The 20,979-nt window shown below is 37.9% G+C and overlaps 2 protein-coding genes across 2 annotated transcripts; both read right to left on the reverse strand.

Annotated features, from left to right (window-relative positions):
- Positions 1-5,488: 5,488 nt before the first annotated feature.
- On the reverse strand, positions 5,489-7,561 carry LOC139959143 (uncharacterized). The gene has a single exon (XM_071956741.1). The coding sequence runs from the start codon at positions 7,559-7,561 to the stop codon at positions 5,489-5,491; it is 2,073 nt and encodes a 690-aa protein (XP_071812842.1).
- A 3-nt stretch (positions 7,562-7,564) lies between these two features.
- On the reverse strand, positions 7,565-11,230 carry LOC139959144 (uncharacterized). Its single transcript, XM_071956742.1, has one exon. The coding sequence runs from the start codon at positions 11,228-11,230 to the stop codon at positions 7,565-7,567; it is 3,666 nt and encodes a 1,221-aa protein (XP_071812843.1).
- Positions 11,231-20,979: the final 9,749 nt, after the last annotated feature.

Genomic DNA, 20,979 nt, shown 5'->3' on the forward strand with positions numbered 1-20,979 from the left:
AACACGGTGTCAATTGGTTTATAAACAAGGGAGGATATATTTAATTTATACATGAAGCAAACTTATTCATATACTTTGTGGGACACCAAATTTTCTGGATTATAATGGTCAGTCAAAGAATAGAATTAACCTGCTGGATATCTGGCTTGAAGTGAGGGAGGCAGGGGGTGATGGAAGGGAGGGGGAGTGAGAGGGATGGAATGGCCATTTGTTAATATGCCATGATTTGTTCATAAATATTCAAAATACATATGTTGTTGCGAAATACTGTAAACTTTAACTTGATATATATTATAAACAGCAGCTTAATATGAGAATGAAGTAAACCTCCCATTGTGCGATGAATTTATGAATAAATAACTTGTTTTTGTAACTTGTTCAGATTATACTCATCTATCTCTTATACGAGTTCTTACTCAAGAGGAAACCTAACACTTTCAAATCAAGTATGGAAATGTACAAGAAAATAGTTAACATGTCTGAATAAACAGATCTCCTAATTATCACATGTTGACACCTTTTGTAAGGAACTAACACAATCTCTCCTATGAATTCCCCCATCATTGCTATCTTTAACCTTTAAGCTTTGCATCTTCTCTCTTATCCTGAATATTTCGATAGTCACGTGATTTAAAGATATTTATAGAAATTAAATTTTTGCACAGACACTTCGTCTGAACTTCTACTCTTTCTTTTTGTAATTCAGCACTTTGTATGAAGATTAAACTGAATTATTAACTATAGGCTCGACTGACCGTATGGAGCCATTGAACATTACGATAATTAGTTATGATTTTTTTTTGTGCATGATAAAAATAAGCAAGTTTGCAAAACGAAATATTGCACGACATAAGTCGATTTAAATATAAAAAATATAAAACAAAGTAACAGCTATTGTATTATCTCGTATCATTTCCCTCGTGGTGTGCATCTTCTATTCCACCAAGAATGCATATATTAGCTGTCAGATCTGATCTGGATCGGTTAAGCGAAAGTTGTTACAGAATAGAGTTTAATAAAGCAATATTACTGTAAGTCACATTTCACTTGAAGAGGGAGTAGTATAAAGTATATAGTTGACGGGCGCAGTGACTTAGTGTACGTTACAGTTGCTTAGCAACGATAGCCCAGGTGGCGTTCAGCACGTGTTCGTCATTTTAATGTTTTTAAGCGTTTTGCTTATTATTCATAATACTTGCTGAAACGTGGTATTTTCAAGAGAACTTACCTAGGACAGTTGGGGTGATGTCACTCCACGCTAAAAACATTTACAAAATAGGAAAGTTTTGTCTCTTGGATTATTACTTATTTATTAACATCGCACTCAATGAATCGTCCTACATATCGTAGGTACAACTTACATACAACCTAACGCATTTGAGCTACTGTTGTCAAAGAGACCTAGTCTCTCTCTCTCTCTATCTTTGTTTCATGAGGTAACACAGTTTCATGGTAAGCTATTTTTTTATGTGATTCAATGAAAATAGGATTGCTTCCCTTAGCGAAAGTTTTTGTACTTCTCTTTTGGGAAAGCTAACTTCATACGGCGTTCAATAAAATATACACTGTCAAAAAGCCAGTAATGCAAGGAAATAAGGGGGAAAACATACATACCACCGACTTGGACAGGTATCAAAGCTCTAGGAGATTACCAATACGTATATAGAAAAAAGGTGATATCCCTGTATTTTCTTTATTAAGAGTAGAGTATAGGAGAAAGCCAAGTATATATATATATATACATATATATAGATATAGATATAGATATATATAGATATATATATATAGATATATATATATATATTTATATATATATATATATATATATATATATTTATTTATATATATATATATATTTATATATATATATTTATATATATATATTTATATATATATATATATATATATATATATATATATATATATATATATATATATATATGGCTGTATCAAATGTCGTTAAAATGCCGGCGAACATGGGTAAAAATTAATTATTACATGATTACATCCCGCTGTGGTTTGAGGATGTTTTTCATCCCATGAGACAATCCTAGAAATCTGGTCCAACTTCAATTTCGTGATGTTGGTTAAGAAATAGAAAATCAGTGAAATCAAATTAAGGGCAGGGAATTAGATCTACTTGCAAATATAATTCTTTGAAATACATGACGTTTGTAACAGGGGCTTTGTAATGGTTAAATTCGGAGTTTTAACTTTCTTAAAATATTTCATCTGCCGGCGCTGATATCCACTGCATAATTAACATAATTAACTCCCTATTAAATAGTCTGCCTACTGAGTCTGTACTTGGACGAGTGATGCCTTTACTTTGCTTACGTCATATACCATAAAACCACAAAGAACAAGTATAATACAAAAAAATGTATTTCAAGTTTTAGCTTGCTTTTGTAAGTTTCCTCTAGTGGCAACCGTCCACTAGATGTTGACGGTTTCTGTCCTCCTTTTGTATTTTAAATATGCATTTTACATGAGGAAGTTTTTCCACAAGGTATAACTTTTCATAAACAGGCAGGGAAAAAGTGTCCAAATGACGTCATTTAGAATTCTCAATTGACAAATTTTGACCTACGAAAAAGACTGAATCATATAAGTCGATTGTGAAAAAAAGAGAAGTAACTTTAAAGTGATATTTCCAATGTTTCCAAAGTCCCTATCATGTTTTACAGTGGAGTCATGGAGTTTTAAAGCCTGTTGAAAATTTTATCTGGCAACAGTTGCAATAGTGACGTCATTATGGCTTGGAGCTGAAGAGATATCTGTGTTTCTTCATAATATATTAATCACAATGTTCAATAAAAGTTAATCATCGTACCAAAAATGGCGGAATAACATTAGCTTAACAAATATTCCCAGCTTGCATATGTACCACATTTCAAAAACATATGAATAAGATTACACTCACAAAAAAAAGGAGCGAAAAATGCAGAAATTTTGCCTTGATGACGTCACAGACCAAGTCTTTAACTTCGTTCCATTTCATGAAAACTAAATCTTCTTCTTCTTCTTCTTCTTCTTGGGAACTTAATGGGTTTTAGCTAAATCAGTGCTTTTGACGCCGTTGGGATTACATACATGCACTTAAACGACCATCCAGTGATGGTTTGGCAGAATTAAGTGATGTAGAAGTACGAGTGCTTAGGCCAGGAAATGATGAAGTTGCTTGCTTGATAATAACCGTACTAATTCCCAGCTCCATTTAAATGCAATACTGGTTTTAAGAGACTACAAATTCTTATCTAAAGTTGGTAACGATCCAAATTTGCGAGAATGATCGCAAGAAATGCACCGAAAAGTATTCCTTGGAATTATGCATATTTTCAACGAAAAGGGGGAGGGGGGTTGAGAGAACCTATTTTCCTTTAAACAGAAAATAAACCGGATTTTGTTTTTGTGGGGGAAGGGGATACTAATATTTGGGGCTCATTCCCCTCCCCGGGCACACCCACCCCCGTAGCTACGCCACTGGTCTATATGTACTGAATAGTGAGACTGGGTTTACACAAACACGTCTGGCAATAGCAGGATTTAAATCAACTCTAAATAAAACAGACATTGCTTGTATATGGGGACGGAGAGGGGTGTAGGAATGGGTCATATCGGGGGCGGAGAGGGGTGAAGGAGAGGCAGCATGTGTTATGGCATAATTCAGCAATATTGTTCCTGTTCTGTATTATCTTTTGGTGAGCGAGTGCGGGGTGCGATGGGGAGGCATGTGTCTGTAATAATAACGTTATTTTTTAAATTCAATCTCTGAGAAACAATGAGTTGGTTTTCGCAAAGACCCTTTACAGTGTACGGTAACATCAAAGACGGTTGCATGTACTCGAGGGTGGGGTGGGGGTGGGGTTCAGTGCCCTCTTTTCGTGGGGACGGGGTGTGGAAGGTGGAGCCATCTCAATCAGGTCACAGTACGATTAAAAGTGTATCTCACATTTAATATAACTATACTAAGTTATATTTATAGTTTTAAATCGAAGTTATATTGACGATGATTAATTACGAAGCTGGCAAATATCTTTAGATTTAGAACTTTCGGCATAATTTACTGACGTGACTGATGATCAAATTAAAAAAAAGGAAATCTATTCCATTTTTGTTGATGCTTATTTTATTAGGCCATGGAAAAATAATTGTCTAAAGTTGACCAGTTACGCCATTAATCAAACCGTATATTAGATTAGTGAGCGGAACAGAATAAGCGACATATGGTATGAGGAAGTTTGATCTTGGGTCGGTGAACCTTTATAGTTGCATTTTACATTTCATAAAATCCGATTTAAATGAATTTAAATTCCCAAGGGAAATTTCGAGTACTCGTCCTCAAACCAAACAAGGGAAATATGTCCCAGATAACGTTATTGCAGTAATAAGTGACTTTGATCAAAATTCCCAGACACATGAAAACACATACTATATGATATGTGATGTTTTGAACTATGATGTATGAATGATAAAGTATGACGTTTGAAGTATGGTGTATGAAACATAAAAATTAAGGTTTGAAGTATATCAATTATTATGATGTACGAATAATAATGAGTTATGAAGAGAAGGGGGGGTGGGGAGAGTAACATAATTACTACAATTATACTATTTTTTAAAATTTATTCTGTTGTAATTTTCTTTCTAACCGATCTTTGCTTAGGACTTATCTTTCGGGCCGGGAGAAAGAAGGAATATGAGGGGGTGTGGGGGGGGGGGGGGTTCAGCTGGTAGAAGAGTATCAACCCAGAAGGGTAAGGAAATTGATATTCTTTTTCTTCTGTATTTAGATTAAAAATACCTTAATTCTATGGGGGTTAGGTTTACTAAACACACTATGACATTCACTTATACATACACTCCCCTCACGCCAACTCTGGAGGTGGAGAGGGTGGGGTGGCGATTGTCGAATAGAGGATCGATGTTAGTTTAGTCCCGACAAAGCTGCAAAGTTTCATGCGGAAGCGTGGAATTCCAAAGATAAGAATAGAGAATATTTATAATGTTCTGTGACTTTTATTCCTTCACTACTCCAGTCCCAAACTCCTTCACTCAATCTCTCAGGTCTCTATCAGTTTGCAGTCACTTCACTCAGCCACACCCTTCATTTTCCCAACAGCCAGCACAACAACACAAGGCCAATATTCCAAGTCCAAGTCAAAGTGAACAGTGAACTCTCTTCCTCTCACACAATATCATAAGTAGTCTGTACATATAGCATACTGTAGCAACACACACACATCTCTAACCCCTCTTGACCCCCATCTCCCCTTATCTCTCCTTCATCCTGCCTGACCTACATAAGCACCAACTTTCGGACTTTCACTGGCTCACGCCCAAGAATTCCATCTCCATAGCAATAATATTTACAAAGTATAGTTAAAGAGATATATTATAGAAATAGAAAGTTGCGATATATAGATTGTTCATGGTTATAGAAATAGATAGTTGATATGTAGATTGTTCATGGTTATAGATATAGTCTTTAAGTTTGTTCTCGACAATCTCCGGGGGCCATCAAACAAAGTGGCATGAAAAGGAGGGTCGTGGTGTGGTCATCGTCACTTCCGCTGAAGTCTGCTTCTAGTGGAACCAGATCTTTAACGCCTCGTTTGGTAATGAATCCTGACGGAAGTTTGACCTTGACAAATCGCACCTCACCATCAGCAGATGGGACATGATCTGTAACTCTCCCCATTTTCCAGGTAACTCTCGGGGTGCTTTCACGAATAAGGCAGATTTCACCTTTCTGTGGTAGGCGACAAATTTCACCACGGGTCAACCTGAAGTGAGTTTGGTGGGCTTCTCGGAGTTCCTGTAGGTATTGTGTTTGCCAGATCTTCCAGAAATGATCAAGCTTTTTCTCTCTCAATTTCCATTGGCGTAGTAGAGTTGCCTTTCCTCGAGGATTGGGGTCATAATCTGGATCAGTAGGGTCCTCATTCGAAGGAGGCATACCCAGTTGACACATTGGAGCCATCAGACTTGCAGGTGTTAGGATAGACTGATCATTAATATCAGCTGACAATGGAAGAAGAGGTCTGGTATTAAGAGTTCCCTCAATTTGAGCAATGAGGGTTCTCAAATCTTCATCCTTAATGGTCATCTTCCACAGAGTTTTCTTGATGGCTCTTTTCACCAGATCTACCAGTCTTTCATAGAAGCCGCCAACCCAGGGTGACCTTTCAGGAATATAGCGCCAATTAATGCCTTTTTCAGAGTAAAAGGCAGTGAGACATTCTCTTATTTCCTCACTTGGCTTTTGTCCCCAGATAGCTTGCAGAATACTTGCTCCTTTCTTAAATTGAAGAGCATTGTCTGTCAGGATGGTGTGTGGAGTTCCTCTCCTCCCAATAAATCGTTCCACAGCTTGAACTGCTGACTCGGCTGAACAATCTCCGATCAATTCCAGATGTACAGCTCTGGTAGTAAAACAAGTGAATATAGCAATCCACCGTTTTTGATGTTCAGTGTCTTTCTTTTCACGAATGAAGAGAGGACCCATATAATCTAAACCAGTGTATTTGAAGGCTGGCGCTCTTTGAACTCTCTCTGCAGGCAACTGGGCCATCTTAGGTGGTCTAAATGTCCCACCTTGAACTCTTCTGCAGATGAGACATCTCTTTAGACACTTTTTTATCTCAGTAAGTCCATGAGGAATCCAATATCTCAATCTTACTTCTGCCAAGGTGGATCTTGCTCCAGCATGGAAAACCCTGTCATGTGCCTTATTGATCACTAGAGTTGTGAATTTGTTGTCACGAGGAAGAAGGGTGGGATATTGACTTTCCTCTGTGAGGTTTGCATTTGCAAGCCTCCCACCACAACGAATTACATCCCCATCTAGAAACAGATCAAGTTGTTTGATCAACTGATTTCTTCCCCCTTTCTTGAGCAGGTTTATCTCTTCGTTAAAACCTTGTTGTTGGACAACCCGGATCCATTGATTTCTGACGTATTGCAGTTCTTTAACTGTGACTGCTTTGGTATCAGGAATATCCCTTTTGAGGCATAGGTTGATGAAACGATGACAATATGCTGTAACTCTCATCAGCTTTCCGATGTTTCCGTATCGGCTGACATCAATGCCAAATGGGGTTGACACCGCTCCACATGTACTCATCAGATGGGCTTCTTGCCTTAGATAAGATTTTTCTTTTTCTTTGTTGCCCTTATTCAGTACCAATGGCAAATTTGGCTCTTTTTGACCTGGTGACCATTTGGGCCAATAGATCTCCTCTCGGATGGTCCACTTAGGACCGGTCAACCAGTTTGACTCTTTCAGACTTTTTGCTGAAATGCCTCTTGTTGCCAGGTCGGCTGGATTCTCTTTTGTGTCCACATAGTTGAATGTAATGTCACCTTTACCGACAATCTCTTGGGTCCTTCTTTGGACATATGCTGGAAGCTCCTTCTCAGAATTAATCCAATGTAGGGTGATTTGTGAATCACTCCACAAAAATTTTCCACTCACTGGGTGGTGCAGCTCTTTCTCTACAAATCTCATAGCTCTAGATCCAATCAGTGCTGCAGTGAGCTCCAGCTGGGGAAGAGTCATTTTTCATTTAATAGGAGCAACACGGGCTTTGGCAAATATCAGACTGCACTTCACGGTAGATGCTACCTTCTGTCTAACATAGACACAGGCAGAATAAGCTTCAAGACTTGCATCAGTGAAGCAAATTAGTTGTACTGGGATCATCTCACCACTTAGGATCCATCTTGGGATACTAAAGTTCTTCGCTCCTACAAGCTCCCTTTGAAGAGCCTTCCACTTGACCACATAGTCTTCTGGCAAGGGATCATCCCAGTCGAATTTCTCTTTCCACATTTCTTGGTGGAGTATCTTTCCTCTGATAGTTATAGGACTTAGAAAACCCAGTGGATCAAATATCTTTGCCAATTGTTGAAGAGTAGATCTTTTTGTAGTCTTCTCAAGATCATCTACAATCAACTTAGTTTTGATTGTATCCACTTGGATGTCCCAAAGCATCCCAAGCACGCTGACTTCCGTGCCCTTTGCCCTGTCTTTCTCTGGCAGCATTTGGTTGAATTCTTTGCTGTTGGAGAGCCATTCTCTCAGATTCATTGAAGCATTGTCAAACAGCTGTTTTGCTTCTTGGTATAGCTTCACAGCTTCCTGAACGCTGTTTGAGCCGATGATCACATTGTCGACGTACACGTTGTTCTTGATTTGATTGCTGACATCACCAGGATTTTTATCTAGATGGAAGTTGATCGTAGCCCCCAGCAAGTAGGGTGAAGCGACAATTCCAAAAGGAATTCTGGAGAAACGGTACACTTGTATATTGCCATCGATGATAGGCATTGTATGGTCTTTCAGCCACAGAAATCGTGTCGCATCTCTATCTTCCAATCTTAGTCCCACCTGAAGGAAAGCTTTCTCAATATCTGACACCATTGCAATCTTTGGTAGTCGGAAACGTATCAACAGACCTGCAAGGTCTTTGAGCAAACACGGACCAGCATGCATTATGTCGTTTAGACACTTCTTTTCCTTTTTTGTTTTTGCACTGGCATCGTACACCACTCTTAGTTTGGTAGTTGCCTTGTCTTCCCTATTTACTGCTAAATGGGGAATGTAGTGTACTCTAGGACCGTCTGGTTGTTTGGATGTCACTGCTTCAACTATACCAGCCTGCAGCTGATCTTCAATGATCTGATTGTATTTCTGGAACCTAGGAGTTGGTTCCCCAGATGGACAAAGACTCTTTAGTGTGGATGAAAGTCGCCCTTTGGCAGTACTGAAATTGTTTGACAAAACGATCTTATCATCCTTCCAAGGGAAACCCACGGTATATCGACCATTTTCATACTGGACGGTATCTTTGAATCGTTGTAGGATTTCCTCATCTTTTGGTGCCTGACTGAGATCATCGGATTGGATTCCAATAGTTTCTAGATCCCATAATTGCTGTATGGGGTCTTCCTTCTTACTCAGGCATAACATTTGATTTACTTTCAATGGTTGCTTGTTGATAAATGGATCAACTTCTCTTTTATCAGATTTTGGATCTGTCATCTTTTTAGCCTTTCCACAAAGGATATTTCCCAGTGGTGAGTGGTGGACTACTAGGCTATCTTGAATAGCTGTTATAGGCAAACCAGCACCCATAAGATCATACCAGTAATCGATCCCGATAATGATGTCAATTGGCATTGATTTGCTCGAGTTAGGTGGTATGTTGAGAGGATTCAAAGCCTGAATTTTCTTCCAGGTAGCTTTATCGAAATGAATTGCCTCTAATCCCATTGGTGGAGCCATTTTAGGGATACTGTAGGCCTCGATATCAAGCTTAAAACCTCTAGGCCCATTTAATTCTAATTCCACCATTCCTGCCACCACTGTTTCAGCCTGATCTGTGTTAAATCTTGAGGTTTCCAATGTTACCTTCTTCTGTGATCTCAAATTCAATCTTTCAGCTGCCTCTGCACTAATACAGGTTACTTTTGCCCCTGTATCTAGAAAAACATGCATATGTTTTCTCTCTTTGGTCACTGGATTGGTGATTGGATATTTGAAAGCTGCCATGATAATCCCATGTTCTTGTCGACTAGCTGTTAAGTAGCCATCAATCTGCACCTTTTCGATTTCATTTTGTTTCTTTTCTTCTTCAATTTGGACATTAAGATGCGTTGGCTGCTCAACTTCTTTCTTGAAGCATAATGCTGAATTATGATTCACATCTTTACAGTGAAAACATGGCTTCTTTCTTTTGCAATCTTTGAATAGATGGCCTTTATTTAAGCATTTGAAACAACGACCTTCTTTTTGGACCATCTCACGTCGTTTTATTGTGTCGGTCACTTTCCGACATTCATCACTCCAGTGGTTGCCTTTACCGCAAAACAAACATGGTCGTCTGTACACTTGGGAAGCATCTTGAGCAAAATTTGCGGTAGGTAGCTTGTTTGTTGGTTGTTGGATTGGATCACTAGATTCCTCTTTTGATTCTCTTGTTTTACTGGTATTTCCAGTTGTTATGGTTAGCAAATGGAAATTCTTTAGGAAGTCCAAAAATTCTTGCATGGACTGTTCTTTTTTGTGTTTGTTTTGGAGGAATCTCATCTTATTCATTTCAATGGTCAAGGACCTTGGCAGTTTGTCTGTCAATTCTGGTACATAAGCATTGAGAGCTTCATCTGGTACACCCTGCCTCTTTAAGGCCACTGTGAGAGCATTGGTCTCATCAACAAACTTTTCTAGATTTCCCATATTCTCTCTCACTTGTTTTATTGAATGGAGGCTGTTCCAGAGGGCCCTTTTCTGGTGCATTTTATCACCATACTGCTCCTTTAATATGGCAACTGCATCTACATACTTGTTTCCTTCTAGGCCCAGTCCTTTGATTTTATCGTAGGCAGGACCAGTCAAGAGTTGAAGGAGATAATCTAGCTTTTGTTTGTTACTCAACTGTGGTTGGCTGTCTACATTAATCTCAAAAGACTCCCAAAAATTAGGCCATTTGAGAATTTCACCCGCAAATGTTGGCAACTGGATTTTAGGAAGCTTGGTCATTATTGGTGACCGAACTGACTGTCCACCTATGGCTCCTTGTGGTGAGCTGGACGTTGGATTTTGGATAGTTTCAATCAACCTTTCTTGGTTTAAAGTTCTTTGATCTTTAATTTCTGGAAGGAGCTGCATTGTTTGTGACTGATTTTGTTGATTGGCCTGTTGCTGCATCTGTATAATTTGTTGCATGTGCTCCTGGGAGCGTTGTTGACTTTCAAATAATTGTTGCATCTGTTGTTGTGACTGTAGCAAAATCTGTAGTAAATGACCTGTCATATCCCCTTGGGATTTCATGGAACTTTCAGAAGGGGTTGCCTTCGGGACTCTGTCCTCTGGGACCTCCGGTGTAGACATTGTATTTTGATATTTGGACTGGCTTCTTAGCCTTGATGCATCAGGCTGAGCAGTGGCACCATTTATTTCGTTTAAGACTTTAAGATTGCACCCATAGTGGCTAAGTTGAATCACTGTAAATGTGCCATTTTGGACCAGCTGGGCCAGTAAATTGCCACCACCACAATCTTCACACACCCAAGAAAACTGCTCCAAATCATTTAAAGCATGATATAGCTTTTCTGTAATGATGTCACTTATTGGGTCATTTATGCAGACACAGCACCACCATTTCTTACAGTGATCACAATCAATGCCGTCTTCTGTCTCTCTCTCACATTTATTACATGGCTGCATTTTCATAGGCAATTGCTTTTTCTTATTTGATAGGCCTATATTGGGCTAAGAATTCCTAGCATGGATTCTATAGTATAGCCTATTTCTCTTTATTCTTTCTCTCTGTCTCTCTCTTCTTACCTTCGGAAACTGTTCTTGATCAGACGTTTACAAACCTCGCTCTGCTACCAATTTGTCGAATAGAGGATCGATGTTAGTTTAGTCCCGACAAAGCTGCAAAGTTTCATGCGGAAGCGTGGAATTCCAAAGATAAGAATAGAGAATACTTATAATGTTCTGTGACTTTTATTCCTTCACTACTCCAGTCCCAAACTCCTTCACTCAATCTCTCAGGTCTCTATCAGTTTGCAGTCACTTCACTCAGCCACACCCTTCATTTTCCCAACAGCCAGCACAACAACACAAGGCCAATATTCCAAGTCCAAGTCAAAGTGAACAGTGAACTCTCTTCCTCTCACACAATATCATAAGTAGTCTGTACATATAGCATACTGTAGCAACACACACACATCTCTAACCCCTCTTGACCCCCATCTCCCCTTATCTCTCCTTCATCCTGCCTGACCTACATAAGCACCAACTTTCGGACTTTCACTGGCTCACGCCCAAGAATTCCATCTCCATAGCAATAATATTTACAAAGTATAGTTAAAGAGATATATTATAGAAATAGAAAGTTGCGATATATAGATTGTTCATGGTTATAGAAATAGATAGTTGATATGTAGATTGTTCATGGTTATAGATATAGTCTTTAAGTTTGTTCTCGACAGCGATGATGGGGGAGGGGGAGGCGGTGAGGGAAAAAAGTTGTAAAGATGGAATACTGTTATTTCAACATGTTTGTGTTTACATTCTATCTAATCACCACATATTTTAGTTTTGCTTATAAACACGGATCGAATAAGGAGGCCTCGCTCACGCCCGACAGACCCTCCGCTTCGGCCGAAGCCGCGGCGAGACCGGACCCTCCGGATCCCGCCGGCCACGCGACAGCAAGCTGTGCACGCGACCGACAGAGACGCCGGTGGCCCGGACCCCGCTGCCTGAACCCCCGTGGGGTGCAGGCCGTCACGCAGAGGGATTTTTATTTACAGTGTATATACTATCATTGCATTAATATGTTTATTATTTAAAACCATATTATCATCACGATAAATTAATTGAATGTCGCCAGTTACTGTTTCGTATCTACATAAAGAATCTTAAAATGAAATTTAATGAACCTTTTTATTGATCACCGATAATTGATGAAGATATTTTCTCTCTTATTGCCTTTACGATTCAAACACATATGGTGACAGATATTTCAGATGTTTGACTTTTCTTACGACGAAATATACTGTCCAATCAATTTCACATCGATCCCAAGTTTCTCCAGGCTATAGTTTGTTTAAAAAAAATCTCATTATGTATGTCTTGTTGTGAAATAGTTAAATGATGACATATGGCCGCATTAATATGTTAAACTATATCAATTAACTGTCAAGCTTAATTGATCAGTCGTTCCGGAAAGCAAAAAAAAAAAACAAGGCCAAGGAAACTCATGCGGTGAGAAAGCTGCTGGCGCATAATTTCTATATATATAACACACTGTAGGCCTGATATTAGAAGGGGTAATTAGACTGGCCCGATTGTGATCAGCGATAGAGTGGGAAAGATACTCCCCACCCCCACCCCAACCCCCACCCCACCCCATCACTCCAAAATGTATCTAGCGGAAAGATTTATCACCCTCCCCCCTTTCCCTCAGTACATGTCTTCTGTCGCTAAAATTGCAGTCGGGCAGATACTGCCTATTTCGTTGCAAGTTGGGTTTCATTTAAAAGTGGCGTATTTTGATTGTGAGGTGCTGGAGGTGGTTGGGGGTTGAGGAAGTTTGAATATGAAAATATAAAGAGATTCAGAAAGGAACAAAAGAATGACAGATCACAAAAACGTTGTTCAATCCTTACCCTACCCTACCCCTCCCCTTCCCCACCCTACAACTGACCCCATCCTCCAAATGATAGCGGTCTGTGTTTGCCTATAAAGGTGGCACTTTTATGACCCGAAATGTAAATAAATCGCAGTGCTCTAAGGCAACCTAAGGTTTGTTCAAGTCGTCATCGTTCCAGACGCCTTGTCATTTTGTTGTTGTTGTTGTAAAGATAGGTTATCATTAATTATTCTGTACCATAATTATGCATAATTATATATGCTGTTTTTGGTTGTCCTTGGCGAGCCAATATTTTCATCGCTTCGCTACTCGTGAAAGTACAGTTATAATCAAAAATTTGGAAACATAATTCAATGTTACCTCTTGAATTGAATTATTTGTGACATTGAAGTGTTACATTGATTCTGTTTTCATTTGGAAAGTACGTTTACTTAAAAAAAAAATGTGAAACCTACAGTATTTTTCACACCAGATGTATTTAAGACTTGCACTTATTTAAGAGTCGAGCGCGAACGTTGTTATTGTAATGGAAGGTTTAATGGAAGTTTTAATGGAAGGTTTAATGGAAAGTTTAGATTCATTACATATTGACGACACGATCTTTCTTTTGGTAAGATGTGTTCGGTTTTGGTGCAGGGGTGGATAAGGATAGCATGGGGTAAGAGTAGAGTAGGGCAGGGTTAAAGGATGAGAGTAATGGTATGGTAGCATGGGTGTGAAGGGTAGCGTGAAGCTAGGTAGCGTGAGGCTACGGTGACGTGAGGGTATGACAGGGTGAGTGTATGGTAGCGTGAGTGTGTAGGCAGCGTGGGGCTACGGTGACGCGTGTGGTAGCGTGAAAGTAGGTAGAGTGGGGCTACGGTGACGTGAGGGTATACTAGGGTGAGTGTATGGTTGCGTGAATGTATATGGTAGAGTGTGGGTAGGGTAACCTGCGTGAATGGTACAGTTAGAATGGGGTTTGTGTGTGCATGAATTATATAGTGAGGGTTGGATAGCTAGAGGGAAGGTTGGGTAGAGTATAGCGTGAAGGTATGAAGAAAGAGGGTGCTTATATATTGTATATATGCGTTCGCTACACGTTAAGCGAACTAAAGCCGTTACTGTTTTTTAAATCATAATTGTGTGTTTTTTTAAATTAAATAATTTTTTATGAAACAGAAATTAAACATTGACAAACAAAAACAACCTTTCCAAATATAAAGACGATCGATCCAGGAAGACAATGCTCTCTGTTCACAGGAAGTCTTCGTTTACCGAGAAAAATCTTAAGAGTTTATTGATCAAATTTCATACAAGAACTAGCTGAAAATTGAAGCTCCTAGAAGGTTATTCCTAAATGCTATTATTTACTTTTGATTTAAGTGAATCACTTCTGTTGTTATGTTTTGACTTTCCTTGTGCGTTAGTTTGGTACTAAGAAAACCCAAGAAAGATTAATAAAACGTAATTCCGTTAAAAGTCATGCGCAGTACACGAGACGATAGAAGATTGTTACTACCAGAGGAGCATACAATTAAAAGGTACTCTTTAATGACAGTTATTGACATTAATAATATTGTTACAATCGAGTAATGTAATATATTACTTGGGCTTAATTCTTGCCATAGCAACCAGTCTGCCAACATTTGTACACATGATGCTTTTCAAATACCTCAAACCAAGGAACGCCAAGTGGTAACTGTCTGCTCATAAGAGATCAGCGAAACCCCCTTGTGTTCTTGGTCAACGCACTGTTACTGTTAGCATATTTTACATACCGATGGCAAGGTGGGAAGACAAGGCAACTGGGGTGCAAAGAATGATTTGAAGTGGAAGAATGGCGACAGAGAATTCATGTGTGCCAGTAAGCAGCATCTTTCATTAACTATAACATTATCTACAAGTTATTTACAGTATAACGGCGCTTGTGCAAGAAGCAAACCATTGTTATGATCATATGTAGTTAGGCCAATCCATGAATACAATGGATAAATGACTAGGTCTGAGAACTTATCAGTTAGAAATTAGAATGAGCTATATATATATATATATATATACCTGTCAAGAATCATCCAATTATTATTTACGTCGCATACGATTACTGTCATTTCAGGTTATTCTACACTAGTGCATTTTTCTCTGCATGTGACATTTGATATTTACCTCTTATGTTTATTCATGAATATTATAATCATTGCAGATAAATTTTTAGTATTATACGACACTGTACCGATTCTCGGCCTTGAGTTATAGATCATGTGTAGCATTATGTTCTCCTTCCAGGGAAATCGTGATACACACCTGACGATGATTACACAGTCTCAGTCTCGAAACAAGAGGACTAGGGTTGAGAGCGGATCAGTCGTTCGGTTGTTCGTTTTTTTCGTGACCAGGTTCTTTCTTGGGTGGCTTCACTTAAAAAGTACCACACTACACCGTATTAATTCAGTTGCATTAATTTATTTGTCTATAGTGAGGTGTGAATCATTATATTCAACAAAATGGTGGATCTCTCAGCCAATTCAAATATAAATGAGACGACTTCAGAAAGGTTTAACTGTAAAATAGTAATGAAAGATATATTATGAACACTCTCTAACTTTTATGTTATATATAGGCCTACTTCTCGGACATCGCTAATCCTTTAACTATATATGTCGTCTTGATAAAGTAAGCACGAAAACAAGAGCTGATACCTTCTACCTTGTTCCTACATTCGTTTACATTCATACTGGGTAAAGTGTCAAGACCTGATGTTGTAGGTTTGTGAATCGTTACGCAAGAGTTGTGATGCGTGCAAATTTATTCGGTTTCTGAAGCAAGTTCAAGGATGTCTAGAAGATGCCATATAACACAATATGATAAATAAGTAATTCAAGAGAAATTCAAGAAAAGAAAATGTACATATATACTTGGCATGAAATGAAAAATGATAATCCCCACCGGCAATATCGTCATCATCCCTAAAGATATGAAACCTTATATATACATATGTGGTATCGTGGTCAAAATTTGCAGTAATTTCTGCCATGCCCGAGTTAGGATGGATGACGTTATCCTGACGATTGCTGAAAATGCATCACAGACATATATGGCAGGCCGTAGTGGACAAAAGTCGGGAATTAATGCCTTAACATTAATTCGATTTTTGCCATAAATTCTATTCATTGCTGGCATATATTAATTAATGCTGAAATATATATGAATTAAAATCTGGCATTTATTCGATTTAATGCTAGAATATACAGCCTATGCGATTTAATGCTAGCATATTTTTAATTTAATGCTAGCATATATTAACTAATGTTGTCATTAAATTTGACATATTACTAGCATTATTAATGTCAGCATATATTAATGAATGTTAAAAATTAATTCGACATACTGCTAGCATATATTAATTTTTGTTAGCATGTTTTAATATTATCGACAAATGGCAGTGCAGGAATTTATATCGGTATATATCCAATTCCGTTAAAAAACATATCGTCTAAAAATTCTTCAATATTATAAGTATTATCTTGAAAGATCAATATTCGTCGCATGTTATGAAGACCAATACTGGCCAAGATACCATCGGCATCTTCGTGCGGTCATGTACTACATGTATCATATACCTGTTATCCTTCCCTCTCCCCTTCCTTCTACTCCTCTCGTCTTACCCCTCCCCCCCTCGATTCATCCCCTCCTCCGGTTGGCGCTTGCTGAGTCAATAATGTATTTACACATTTAGACTTGGGATCGACACTAACTCCGCCCTCCCCCTCCTCTCCCCCTCCTCTCCCCTCCTTTTCCCTCCTCTTCCCTCCTCTCCCCTCCTCTCCCCTCCTCTCCCACATGTCCTTTCAGACAAATAACCCTCTTCTTGTAACCCTACCTCACCTGAGCATCATGACCACACCGACAAACCTTCCTCCTAGTACATCAGATTTGTTGTTGTTGGGACCCATCTTTTGAAATTCGTAAGCCATGTTTACAACTATTTAATGGACATTTTAAGGAGATCGGCCCCAAACCGGAAGTAAATCCGGATACATATGTCACGGTCGGATGTCAACACCTGACGTAAATTGTTGCAATCGAAAGTGCACATAGTATATGTTATAAACGAGCTAAACAAGTTCACAAGTTGCTAATTTAATCGTTTAATTTAAGGTTTTCAGACAAGACTTGCTAATTTAATCGTATAATTAAAGGTTTTCAGACAAAAATGTGGTTAAAAGGTCTTGTTCCTTTCTCTCTTTCTTAAGGGGATAATAATTAAAATTCCTCGCAGTTTAAAGGGGATGTATCTCTCAGGTAGAATTTGAAATAGAGCTTGCCCTTTTCGATGTACATAATACTTTATTATGAAAGACCATCAGAGGGCTTACTTATAAGTAGTTTGCGCATGCTTTAACAACACTCACGTTATGTCATTTACGAATATCTGTCTGCAATTAATGTTGTTTAATTGAAGTCGGATCAGATGAAGTTACTTCATAGGAATTATACAAATATTAAAATTGCAGTGGTGCCCCAATTGTATAACAAATACATAGGCAATAAAAATGTATTGACTTTTCTATGGTGACGTCATTTTGTCATGTTAATTACAAAAGTTAAACACAGTTCAGTAACTTTATAGCACGTCATCAACAGAAAGAAAAAGCTACATGAATATAATTAAATTTAAGTTAAATTCAGTTCTTTATTTTAAAATTGGCAACATTTCCTCAGACACACGGTCGAAATTGATACTCATATGTTCGAAATATTTTTTTTATTTCTCCTATATTTACGGAATAGACATTTCGCCAAACATGTGCTCCATACTTATGCCACAAAATATGCCATTAAATAACAAAATGAAGTCATCGATCTATCGTACTTTTGAGTTCAAAAACTATACAAAAGGCACATAGGTACTATTATGTTCATTACATAGGGAAGATGTTATAACTACAGGCTAGGGTAATTAAAACATTCAAACAAGAATCGGGTTAATTATAAAATGGTATTTGGTGTCACGTTTGGGATTCTACCTATAATAGTAATATCGTGTCCATGGCCTTAGACTTATAAACAGCTAGAAATGTTATGTTTTCAGGCTATATGCCCTTAGCGCCATTTTCATAATTTAATTACTAAATCGTGAGAAGAAAAGTCATAAAATGATCAAGACATTTCTGCCGTCATTGACGAAAAAAATCCGAGCAAAATTATGAACGAACAAGGAAAAAAACAATTTTGTATGTCTATACTTCAAGGAGTCAAACTTTGGAATTCACTAGTTGATAATGTTAAAAATTGTAATTCTATAGTTCTTTACTATAAATATTTACAAAATACAAACAAAATTTGAAATCTCAGATGGGTTCCAATTAAGATTAAAAAATAAAGTTACTGTAAAACTAGTGAAGCGTATGTGTGTTAATGCCATTGTTTTAATTTCTTTCTTTCGGGTCATTGATCTCATTTCATTGTTTGTCAGTTGTACATGTTCTTGATGTGTGTATAGTCTTATCCTGAGAAATATTGAGAGCGTACATAGGCGGAAATGATTTAATAAGTATTGCACTTCTGTTTTCTCCTTTTCCACGCAATAAAGGTACAATAAAATAACAATAGCATTTCAACATGTAAATATCACTTGTATAAGCACACACTAGTCTTTGTTCTATCATAAATCTGTAAACAGTTGTACTTGCTGGAAATGAATAACACGTATTGAAGCTCGTGGTTATTCCCATAGGATACATGTATTCTTCTATACTAGCAACTGATATCTCATACTCTTACACATACTTATACTCACTCTCACACTCATTGCCTAAATCATACTCATAATATTAATCATACTTATACTCCTACACCTGCTCATGCTCATGCTCATACTCATAATTCATACTCATTTCTCGGTCTTGTACTCGTACTGGTAAAGCAAGGCCGTACGCATACTAATAATATACTCCTACAACTGCGGCACACCTCAGATGTGCTGGTGAGTTGATATCTCCCGCACACTGTGTACACCCAAGTATTAACCTGAGAACTCGATGTTATTCAACCCATCCAAAATCAAATATGCCATTGATATAATATCAATATGAAATGATGTGGTCTGATACATTTATGCAAATATAAATTGAGCATTGTGTTAGAGGTATCATGTATTTCGCTTTATTTTTTAAAGCTATAAGTAACGAAAACATTAACAGTTTTTTTTTTCCTGTTAAATTTTGTCAACTCTCTTTTGGCATAGTTTCACCTCCCTAGAGTTTATCCCCCTTTATACATGGATGTAAATTAACCTTTTTTGTTTTTGGTTAACCAGTTACTCCACAGGCCGTAAAGGCTTACGTTATTTAAGCTGTTTAATCTGAATCAAATTCTGGGAGGAGTAAGAGCATACAATACATACATTGTAGGAACTGGACTCCTCACACCGTCAACCTTTCAAGTAAATTGTTAAACTATGAGATTAATGAGTCCAGAATATCGAGGCCAAGAGGTCCCCTAACAAACATGAACGACGAAGACAGGCCAAATTGGGGGGGGGGGGGAGAAAGAAAGATTTTTTCATCTGGTTTTGTAGTGATTGACAATTTAAGTCTAGAATAATCTTTAGTTTTACTTCGCCGTCTCCTTTTGTCACAGCAATCCACGAAACACAACCATCGAGCTGGAAAATTGTTAAATTAAAAGTTAAACAAATGAGATTTCTGGCAATGTCGCGCACGGTTACTCGTCACGTGTGCGCCAAATAAGTGTTTATGACAGCATTAGATGCTTTTAAAACAGTATATCTGCGTGACGTCACGAAGCCTGCGTTTCAATTTTAATTTTATTTCAATCAATCAATTTAATCAAGTTAATCATACAGCAGTAAAAAAGATACAATTAACATATTATAATTATCAGTTTAACATCGATATTGAGAGAAGGCAGTATGAAAATTGGAGTTATAATACACATTATACTAGAACATACACAAAATAGATAGACAATTGATTGAGTAGACTTCTACGACAGTTTGACAATATAACTTGGGGGAACTGAAGTCCCAGGGCGAAAAAAATACAAGAAAACAGTTAGAAAAGAGACTAAGAAGGCAAAAGAGACCTCATTCACTGCCGACTGTGCCTTCACCCACCGGTAAAGAACCTATCACAACCAACCAGGCTTTATTGAACCAGAAATATGATAAGTGGGGAAGAATCCCAGAGAATTATTCGTATTTCGTAAACGAAATGAGAGTTTAACTAACATTTTCCTGATACATCTACTCAATCAATTCTAAGAAAAGATTCACAACGTTTCCTGAAATAGTTATAGAAATCGGATAATTCCGACCAGGTTCCATTATACTGAGCAGTAACGATTCGATATATGTATTGCCAAATCATCTCGATCCTCTCCTTCCCCCACCCCCACCCCCACCCCTCTAAGTAAAAACGAATAACACGTGCCCTTTACTAAATCCCACTTGATGGATTTCTTTAATTTAAATAAATAATAATAATAAATCGGCTTTCATGTAGCGTAAAACCATCGAAGAGGAAATCATATGGGGTTTTCTTAAATCTTGAATCACTAAAGACATGTACCTCCTCCAATCATAAACGCGAAATCCCAACGGTATATATGAGTATAGTTTGATTATGCGCGTATCGTGTAGGTGCCTCAAATTGAGAGGAAAGAAAAAGTAAGGTCAATTTTATAAGACTTTATTTGCATCGACTGGCCCCTGGAATAAACCCAGGCAAATTTTTTCTAATGATCAACTCGGGAATACTTTTTATCTTTTAAGGGAAATTCGAATCAACCTCATTTCTAAGGTCCCTCT

Source organism: Apostichopus japonicus, chromosome 18, assembly GCF_037975245.1.
Source record: "Apostichopus japonicus isolate 1M-3 chromosome 18, ASM3797524v1, whole genome shotgun sequence".
NCBI lineage: Eukaryota > Metazoa > Echinodermata > Holothuroidea > Aspidochirotida > Stichopodidae > Apostichopus > Apostichopus japonicus.

What these genes read in the sequence shown, in the direction of transcription:
- LOC139959143 (XM_071956741.1), bottom strand. Translation starts at nt 7,561, where the DNA reads ATGACTCTTCCCCAGCTGGAGCTCACTGCAGCACTGATTGGATCTAGA.
- LOC139959144 (XM_071956742.1), bottom strand. Translation starts at nt 11,230, where the DNA reads ATGCAGCCATGTAATAAATGTGAGAGAGAGACAGAAGACGGCATTGAT.